The sequence below is a fragment of the Coregonus lavaretus genome (genome assembly GCF_964263955.1).
Source record: "Coregonus lavaretus genome assembly, contig: HAP1_SCAFFOLD_171, whole genome shotgun sequence".
Classification (NCBI taxonomy): domain Eukaryota; kingdom Metazoa; phylum Chordata; class Actinopteri; order Salmoniformes; family Salmonidae; genus Coregonus; species Coregonus lavaretus.
In genome coordinates this window covers 763518-774380 of record NW_028160460.1, presented here as the reverse complement: position 1 = coordinate 774380, position 10863 = coordinate 763518, and the positions used below count along the sequence as shown (strand labels likewise).

At 39.7% G+C, this 10863-nt stretch overlaps 1 protein-coding gene across 1 annotated transcript; it reads left to right on the top strand.

Moving 5' to 3' along the window:
* Positions 1-3228: 3228 nt before the first annotated feature.
* On the top strand, positions 3229-5270 carry LOC311121816 (GTPase IMAP family member 9-like; the record flags this gene model as incomplete). The annotated part of the gene is made up of 3 exons (XM_084196260.1): positions 3229-3250; positions 3438-4036; positions 5262-5270. 3 exons carry the CDS (start codon positions 3229-3231, stop codon positions 5268-5270), a joined length of 630 nt encoding a protein of 209 aa, XP_084052386.1.
* Positions 5271-10863: the final 5593 nt, after the last annotated feature.

Genomic DNA, 10863 nt, shown 5'->3' with positions numbered 1-10863 from the left:
CTGTTGGTTAAGGGCTGTAAGTAAGCATTTCACTGTAATGTCTGCACCTGTTGTATTCGGCGCATGTGACCAATACAATTTGATTTGATTTGATTTGATGTTTTAGGGCCAAACAATAGAAGATTGAATAAGGTGTTTGATTGAATGCTGATATAATGTTTCATCACCTGACCACAGAAGTTACACCTACTAATGAAATGTTTTGTTCCCATCAATGTGTTCTGTATATAGCAATATTTTCAGATTTAGATATAAATATGTTTGATATGTAAAGGTATGGGTTTTTAAGGTATTGTGATATGAGGGTGATGTTTAGCCTAGCGGTTAAGAGCGTTGGGCCAGTAACCAAAAGGTCGCTGGTTGGAATCCCTGAGCCGACTAGGTGAAAAATCTGTCGATGTGCCTTTGATCAAGGTACTTAACCCTAGTTGCTCTGGAAAAGAGCGTCTGCTAAATGACTGAACTGTTATATGATATATATTTATGTCAGATTAATGATTTCATGTTCTACCAAAACTTTTGTTAATCTTGGTTGAACTGGAATCCCCTCTGTGTGTGACACATGACACAAAATGTATTTCTTCAATAAAAATAATGTAGTACTGCATCTCCTTAGTCCCTGGGTCATTGATATTGGATATCATGTAAAATAAAAACAGAATAGGCATATTTGTTTTATAATTTTAAAAAAATCTGCCCAGAAACATCTGACATGTTGGTTGCAAACTTAAAGACAAACAAATGAGTATGTGACATAGTAGTTTGTTTCATGTTAAGCAGTTAGCTTGGATATTTGACTGCCGTTGTGAGGTCAGAACGCTCGGATCAACCCTACTCCTCGGCCAGAGCGACCAGTGACCCTCTGAACGCTCTGAGAGTGAAACGCTCTGAGTCTATGAACAGACAATATGACAACACTCTGAATTTACGAAAGCCCAGAGCGCACTCTGGCACTCCAGGGTGAATTTACGAACACGACCAAATACAAACAAATGACCATGTGACAAATGCATTCGTTTGTTTCTCCTGGAATGCTGCTGTCACACCTAACAATGACTCTACAGGTAGCTACCACAAGGTTATTAATAAGGCAGAGCTAGGGGTTTTCCAAAACTGTGTGTGTGTTCGTGCATGTGTGTGTGTGTTTGCATGTTTGTCAAACCGGCAGCTCCATCAATTGGAGGGTTGCTGGCCACCTCTGCTATGTCATCATTCCATAAAACCAGTTCCTCCAGCAACATGCAAGCCACACGTCTATAGTTCCTCCTATTCTTTTCTGATCTCTGATTTCCCAGAATCATTAACATATTCTAATAGAGAGGACAGTGGTTTTTAATTAAACCAGTCTACATTTTGAAACATGGTTTACTTTGAGATTTTAACTATGTACAGATATAGGATCTTAATTTGATCACTATTTTGTTGCTGAGAATTTTCCTGCTAAGCAGGAAATGCAAACTTGCAGTGTATTTGAGTTTAAAAAAAAGCTTCTAAAGTTTGTAATTTCCACATAGAAATATCAGACTATCTCTTTCTACCATTTTATTTTGGTCTTCTCTTAACTTCTTCTCCTATTCCTGTTATCTCGCTTACTCCTCCTCTCTCCTCTCTCCTCCTCCTCCTCCTCCTCTCCTCTCCTCTCTTGGACCTTCATCTAAGCCTCCTGGTCCATCTCAATGGTGTAATACAGTCCTACATTCTGCTTCACCATCTCCTCGATCTTCCTCAGCTGGGGCCTCATCTATAAACCATGCGCACGTACAAAATAGACCCTGAAATGTGCATGCGCCAGTTTTCACGCAATATTTATAATTTATAAAATCTTAACTTGACGTGAAAATGTGCTTTCCTCCCCGCAAACTTTAAACCATTCATATGCACAGTTTCTAGTGGTTGAAGTATTTCATTGCAAGAAGGCAAAAATAGCATAGTAGCATTGTGCAAATGGGAAATACAGTGCTTTCAGAGAGTATTCATACCCCTTGACTTACTCCACATTTTGTTGTGTTGAAAACTGAATTCAAAATGGATGAAAAAATAATACTTGCTCACCCATCTACACACAATACCACAAAATGACAAAGTGAAAACATGTTTTTAGAAATATTTGCACATTAAAAATGAAATATAGAAATATTACATTTAGATAAGTATTCATCTCCCAGAGTTAATATATTTTAGAATCATCTTTGGCAGCGATTACAGCTGTAGTCTCTAAGAGCTTTGCACACCTGGATTGTACAATATTTGCACAATATTCATTTTTTTAATTCTTCAAGCTCTGTCAAGTTGGTTGTTGTAGACAGCCATTTTCAAGTCTTGCCATAGATTTTCAAGCCTATATAAGTCAAAACTGTAATTAGGCCACTCAGGAACATTCAATGTCGTCTTGATAAGCAACTCCAGTGTATATTTGGCCTTGTATCTTTATGTTATTGTCCTGCTGAAAGGTTAATTTGTCTCCTAGTGTCTGTTGGAAAGCAGACTGAACCAGGTTTTCCTCTAGGATTTTGCCTGTGCTTAGCTCCATTTTGTTTATTTTTATCCTAAAAAAAACTCCCTAGTCCTTACCACTGACAAGCATACCCATAACATGATGCAAAAAAAAAACGTTTACCTATTAATTTCCTCTTGTTAAAGTTAGCTACATAGCACAATCTGCAGTAAGAGATGTACTAGTGGAACCTTTAGTAGGACCATCAGGGTGAATGATTGGAATGATTGGAGTTCTTGCTACTTCTGTAACAAAATCATAATAACAGTGCAATTACAGTTGCTGTCATTAATATTGGCTACGTTCTAATATTGTGCCAATCAAATTCAAATTAAATGTACACAGTGTCTAAAGGGATTGCTTTAGATAAATAAACAGAAAAAGCACATATGATTTATCACTGCTGTGTGCCGACTTCACCCAATTATACACTGGCATGGCAGGGATGTATGTAACCCTGTACTCTGCCCTCCTTCAGGTACAGGTTGCTATAGCTGCAGGAAAAACACCTCATCTGCATTGCTCCTCCTCTTGTTTCATAGTCTGTGATTTCCCAGAATCGCTGTTGTGCTGTCATTGAGAGAGAGATGAGAGAGAGATGTGAGATGCCAAGCAGCAACACCTTTGTGTATAATACATGTATTACCTCAGCAGCCCAAGACTGGCAATAATCAGATTCTACAGTGGAACTTGATGGACTTTTTTCAGCTATTCTCATCTGACCACAAGACAAGATGCCGGCAACCTGCAGCAAAAGTAAGTGCTTGGTGTTAGTGTGCAGTTTACTTCAATGTTACCTGTGAATGAACAAAAACACTATATTCGAGGTTATGTTTTCCAATTGACCTGTTTATACATGTCACATTGCCTTACACTATTGTGTGAATGTCTATTGATCAATCTGGAGGTTTGATGACATAACATGGTATATGTCCTTTGACAGATTCTGGTCCCACAACAGATTCCACCAACATGAGGATAGTTCTGCTGGGTATACCTGGAGCAGGGAAGAGTGCAACAGGAAACACCATCCTGGGTAGAGAGGTGTTTAGAGAGGAGACTGGAGCAGGGAAGAGTGTGATGGGGAAAAGAGTAGTGGAGGGGAGGAACATCACTGTGATTGACACTCCTGGGATTTACAGCACAACACTGACTAAAGAACAATTGAATGATGAAATGAAGAGGTGCATCTCTCTCTCTTCTCCGGGCCCCCATGTGTTCCTTCTGGTTATCAGGCTGGAGAGATTCACACAGGAAGACAGGAATGCTTTGTCGTGGATCCAGAAAAACTTTGGCGAGGAGGCCTTGAGTTACACCATGGTGTTATTCACCGGAAGAGAAAAACTAACCAGGAAACAATGGGAGGACTTTGAAAGGACTGAAACAACTAAACAACCAATCAGTGTGTGTGGGGGAGGGCATCATGCCCTCAACAGTAAACCAGAGGTCCGCACCACTCAGGTCACACAGCTGCTGAGGAAGATAGAAGAGATGGTGGAGAGGAATGGAGGAGGGTACTACACCAATGAGATATACCAGGAGGTTCAGAGGAAACTGAGAGAGGAGGAGGAGAGAAAAAAACAGGAGATGGAGAAAGAGAGGAGGAGAAGGGAGGAGGAGGAGATGAGGAGAAGGGAGGAGGAGGAAAGGAGGAGAAGGGAGGAGGAGAGGAGGAGAAGGGAGGAGGAGGAGAGGAGGAGAAGGGAGGAGGAGGAGAGGAGGAGAAGGGAGGAGGAGGAGAGGAGGAGGGAGGAGGAGGAGAAATTAGAGGAAAAGAGGAAGATAGAGCAGATGATTGAGCAGAAGAGACAGGAGGAGAAACTCTTGTTATTAGAAATTGTTGAAATTGGGTTAGCATTACTAGCTTTAGCAGCCTGTTTTTGGGCCAAACCATAGAAGATTGAATAAGGTGTTTGATTGAATGCTGAATGCGGATTCAATGTTTCATTTCCTTACCACGGAAGTTACACCTGCTAATGAAATGTTTTGTTCCCATCAATAAGTTCTGTATATAGCAATATATTCAGATTTAGATCTTATGTAGATATATTTGACATGTAAAGGTATGGGTATTTAAAGTAGTGCGATATGAGGGTGACGTTTAGCCTAGCGGTTAAGAGCGTTGGGCCAGTTGGTTGGAATCCCCGAGCCGACTAGGTGAAAAATCTGTCGATGTGGCGTTGATCAAGGCACTTAACCCTAATTGCTCCTGTAAGTCGTTCTGGAAAAGAACATCTGCTAAATGATTAAACTGTAATATGATATGAATTTATGTCAGATTAATGATTTCATGTTCTACCAAAACTTTTGTTAATCTTGGTTGAACTGGAATCCCCTCTGTGTGTGACACATGACACAAAATGTATTTCTTCAATAAAAATAATGTAGTACTGCATCTCCTTAGTCCCTGGGTCATTGATATTGGATATCATGTAAAACATAATTTTTTTAAATAGCCATATTTACAAAATAATTTTTACAAAATCAGCCCAGAAACATCTGACATGTTGGTAGCAAACTTAAAGACAAACAAATGAGTACGTGACACAAAACTGTGTGTGTGTGCGTGTGCGTGTGCGTGAGTGCATGTGTGTGTGTGTTTGCATGTGCGTGCGTGTGCATATATGTCAAACTGGCAGCTCCAACAATTGGAGGGTTGCTGGCCACCTCTGCTATGTCATCATTCCATAAAACCAGTTCCTCCACAACATGCAAAACCTTTACCTCTATAGTTCCTCCTATTCTTTTCTGATCTCTGATTTCCCAGAATCATTAACATATTCTAATAGAGTGGACAGCGGTTTTTAATTAAAAAAGTATACTATTTGAAACATGGTTGATTTTGAGAATGTAACTATGTACATATATAGGATCTTAATTTGATCACACTTTTGTAGCTGAGAATTCTTTCTGCAAAGCAGGAAATGCAAACTTGTGGTGTACAGTGCCTTGCAAAAGTATTCATCCCCCTTAGCATTTTTCCTACTTTGTTGCATTACAACCTGTAATTTAAATAGATTTTTATTTGGATTTCATGTAATGAACTTACACAAAATAGTCAACATGTAAAGGTATGGGTATTTAAAGTAGTGCGATATGAGGGTGACGTTTAGCCTAGCGGTTAAGAGCGTTGGGCCAGTTGGTTGGAATCCCCGAGCCGACTAGGTGAAAAATCTGTCGATGTGGCGTTGATCAAGGCACTTAACCCTAATTGCTCCTGTAAGTCGTTCTGGAAAAGAACATCTGCTAAATGATTAAACTGTAATATGATATGAATTTATGTCAGATTAATGATTTCATGTTCTACCAAAACTTTTGTTAATCTTGGTTGAACTGGAATCCCCTCTGTGTGTGACACATGACACAAAATGTATTTCTTCAATAAAAATAATGTAGTACTGCATCTCCTTAGTCCCTGGGTCATTGATATTGGATATCATGTAAAACATAATTTTTTTAAATAGCCATATTTACAAAATAATTTTTACAAAATCAGCCCAGAAACATCTGACATGTTGGTAGCAAACTTAAAGACAAACAAATGAGTACGTGACACAAAACTGTGTGTGTGTGCGTGTGCGTGTGCGTGAGTGCATGTGTGTGTGTGTTTGCATGTGCGTGCGTGTGCATATATGTCAAACTGGCAGCTCCAACAATTGGAGGGTTGCTGGCCACCTCTGCTATGTCATCATTCCATAAAACCAGTTCCTCCACAACATGCAAAACCTTTACCTCTATAGTTCCTCCTATTCTTTTCTGATCTCTGATTTCCCAGAATCATTAACATATTCTAATAGAGTGGACAGCGGTTTTTAATTAAAAAAGTATACTATTTGAAACATGGTTGATTTTGAGAATGTAACTATGTACATATATAGGATCTTAATTTGATCACACTTTTGTAGCTGAGAATTCTTTCTGCAAAGCAGGAAATGCAAACTTGTGGTGTACAGTGCCTTGCAAAAGTATTCATCCCCCTTAGCATTTTTCCTACTTTGTTGCATTACAACCTGTAATTTAAATAGATTTTTATTTGGATTTCATGTAATGAACTTACACAAAATAGTCAAAATTGGTGAAGTGAAATGAAAAATAACTGGTTTCAAACATTCCAAAAAATAAATAACGGAAAAGTGGTGCGTGCATATTTATTCACCCCCTTTGCTATGAAGCCCCTAAATAGGATCTGGTGCAACCAATTACCTTCAGAAGTCACATAATTAGTTAAATAAAGTCCACCTGTGTCCATTCTAAGTGTCATATGATCTGTCACATGATCTCAGTATATATACACCTGTTTTGAAAGGCCCCAGAGTCTGCAACACCGCTAAGCAAGGGGCACCACCAAGCAAGCGGCACCATGAAGACCAAGGAGCTCTCCAAACAGGTCAGGGACAAAGTTGTGGAGAAGTACAGATCAGGGTTGGGTTATAATAAAATATCAGAAACTTTGAACATCCAACGGAGCACCATTAAATCCATTATTAAAAAATTGAAAGAATATGGCACCACAACAAACCTGCCAAGAGAGGGCCACACACCAAAACTCACGGAATAGGCAAGGAGGGCATTAAATCAGAGAGGCAACAAAGAGACCAAAGATAACCCTGAAGGAGCTGCAAAGCTCCACAGCGGAGATTGGAGTATGTGTCCATAGGACCACTTTAAGCTGTACACTCCACAGAGCTGGGCTTTACGGAAGAGTGGCCAGAAAAAAGCCATTGCTTAAAGAAATAAATGAGCAAACACGTTTGGTCTTCGCCAAAAGGCATGTGGGAGGCTCCCCAAACATACGGAAGAAGGTACTCTGGTCAGATGAGACCAAAATTGAGCTTTTTGGCCATCAAGGAAAACGCTATGTCTGGCGCAAAACCCAACACCTCTCATCACCCAGATAACACCATCCCGGCAGGGACTGGGAAACTGGTCAAAATTGAAGGAATGATGGATGGCGCTAAATCTGTTTCAGTCTTCCAGAGAATTGAGACTAGGACGGAGGTTCACCTTCCAGCATGACAATGACGTCATTTAGCAGACGCTCTTATCCAGAGCGACTTACAGTTAGTGAATGCATACATGTTTTTTTTCATACTGATCCCGTGGGAAACAAACCCACATCCCTGCCGGCCAAACCCTCCCCTACCTTGGACGACCGTGGACCAATTGTGCGCCGCCCATGGGTCTCCCGGTCGTAGCCGGCTGCGACAGAGCCTGGACTTGAACCAGGTTCTCTAGTGGCACAGCTAGCACTGCGATGCAGTGCCTTAGACCACTGCGCCACTCGGGAGACCCTAAGCATACTGCTAAAGCAACACTCGAGGGTTTTAAGGGGAAACATTTAAATGTCTTGGAATAGCCTAGTCAAAGCCCAGACCTCAATCCAATTGAGAATCTGTGGTATACTTAAAGATTGCTGTACGCCAGCGGAACCCATCCAACTTGAAGGAGCTGGAGCAGTTTTGCCTTGAAAAATGGGCAAAAATCCCAGTGGCTAGATGTGCCAAGCTTATAGAGACATACCCCAAGAGACTTGCTGCTGTAATTGCTGCAAAAGGTGGCTCTACAAAGTATTGACTTTGGAGGGGTGAATAGTTATGCACGCTCAAGTCTGTCTTTTTGTCTTATTTTTTGTTTGTTTCACAATAAAGAATATTTTGCATCTTCAAAGTGGTAGGCATGTTGTGTAAATCAAATGATACAAACCCCTAAAAAATCTATTTTAATTCCAGGTTGTAAGGCAACAAAATAGGACAGATGCCAAGAGGGGTGAATACTTTCGCAAGCCACTGTATATGAGTTTTAAAAAGGCTTCAAAAGTTTGGAATCTCTGCTGAGAAATGTCAGACTTTCTCTTTCTATCATTGGTCAGAGCTACACAGAGCACTCCTGTTTTCCAGAAACCTACAGTGGGTGAGTGACTCAACATAAAACAACATTCAAAATTGTATATTGGCCACTTTATATCTGTTTAGAAATGATTTAGCCCTTCAAAGTTACAACATGTAACTTTTTGGATGACGCAACCAAATTTACATAGAAATGTGAGTTATAGATCTGTCACTCTCATTGAAAGCAAGTCTAAGAAGCAGTAGATCTGTTCTATGTGCGCTATTTCTATGCTTCCCATTCTTAAGTTTTTGCTTCTTTTACTTTCGGTTTTGTACACCAGCTTCAAACAGCTGAAAATACAAAACATTTTGGTAGTGGAAAATATATTTCACAGACAGTACAACATAATGACTGCTTGTTTTGTCAAATAAACTGAAATTAGGAAAACTATTAGAATTTTAGAAACCAGGAAATGGCAGAGCGATTTCTGCATATTGCATCTTTAATACTTTAGTTAGTATTTAGTCAGGGTAATCTGATCCTAGGATAACCATTAGGACCTGTATTAAAGCTATACTGTAGTCCCACCTTCCTCTGTGAAAGGCTATGTGGGCATTTCTACACCTTGATGGCACCTATCCAATCCAATCCTGTCAGGGCTTATTTATAGGCCCAAAACACAAAGCTGACCTCAGATCAGTGTCTAGGGGCTACTTCATCTTTCTCCATAAATGGCAATAGCTCCTTTTCAGTCTTTTAGTGAAAGCACTCCATCTAGTGGTGATTTGTGAAATACATTGATTAATGATCTGTGCCATTTACTTAATTATACTTATTCACAATAGTAAAATACAGTATAGTACAATTCAATACAATACAGTATAGTGCAATACAGTACAATACAATTCAATTCAATACAATACAATATAATACAATACAGTAAAACACAGTACAATACAATTCAATACAATACAATACAGTAAATTAAAGTACAATACAATTCAATACAATATTTAGTAGGTTATTTTTCATACACTTCCCTCAAAGAACATAGATCTATTCCACCTTGGTGACTGTTCTCCCCTGTGAGTAAAGAGGGGTGTGTCTTTCTCTTGGCAGTGCGGTCCAATGAGGTGGAGGAGAGGGAGGCTACAGATTCCAGTGGAGGAAGGAGGACAGGCAAAGAATCGTCTGTGACAGATTGGAGCTCTTCGTCGCCATAGTGACGGGGTTGTTGATGGGGGTCCTGACAGGTGGTTTTGGGGGTGTTGTCATGGGAGGGTTGACGGGGGCAGTGATATGGTTTACAACAGGACTGGTCAGGAACTGGTGGAACCCTTGACTCACTGGGAGGCATCATGTGTAGGCTATGAATCTACTTTTCATAAAGACATTGGGAGGATAAAACTATTCTAATGTGTATAGATGGAAGGACTTTGGTGATGGATCATGATGCAATTATCAAACTTTGGTTATTCAATATTTGGAAATTAATAAAAGCCCAATAAATAAATAAAATATACAGAGCTTATATTAATTATTTTAAAAGATAGATTAAACCCTAATATTCATCAGCAGTGCTAGCCTACTTCTGTTAAGTCAGTCCTGATATGGGTCTGAACCTGTTAGTCATGAAGGGATTAAAAGAGAGATTCATCCAGCAATATCTTTCCCTGATTTCATCTGACCAAGTATTCAGATATTGTCTGACGAGAGTTACAGGCCAGGCCACTGAAAGAAAGGCCTTCATCCTACCCTGTAAAATCCTTAAAAATAACAGCAACAATAACCAAGGTCCAGTGACTGTCAACCCATCACGGCCCGTATCCACAAAGCATCTCAGAGTAGGAGTACTGATCTAGGATATGTCCATATAATCTTATTCATTATGATCTAAAAGTCAAAACGGATATTAGGTCAGCACTCCTACGGGCCCTGGTCACTACTAATCTCAACAATGTTGTTATTGTTGTCGGCGCAATCTGTCATGGAATCAGTAAACCCTGCTCTCATATCTGTCATGGAATCAGTAAACACTGCTCTCATATCTGTCATGGAATCAGTAAACCCTGCTCTCATATCTGTCATGGAATCAGTAAACACTGCTCTCATATCTGTCATGGAATCAGTAAACCCTGCACTCATATCTGTCATGGAATCAGTAAACCCTGCTCTCATATCTGTCATGGAATCAGTAAACCCTGCTCTCATATCTGTCATGGAATCAGTAAACCCTGCTCTCATATCTGTCATGGAATCAGTAAACACTGCTCTCATATATGTCATGGAATCAGTAAACCCTGCCAAAATACCAGCAACAGTGTGTGAAAACCTTGTGAAGACTTACAGAAAACGTTTGACCTGTGTCATTGCCAACAAAGGGTATATAACAAAGTATTGAGAAACTTTTATTATTGACCAAATACTTATTTTCCACCATAATTTGCAAATAAATTCATTAAAAATCCTACAATGTGATTTTCTGGAATTTTTCTAAATTTGTCTGTCATTGTTGACGTGTACCTATGATGAAAATTACA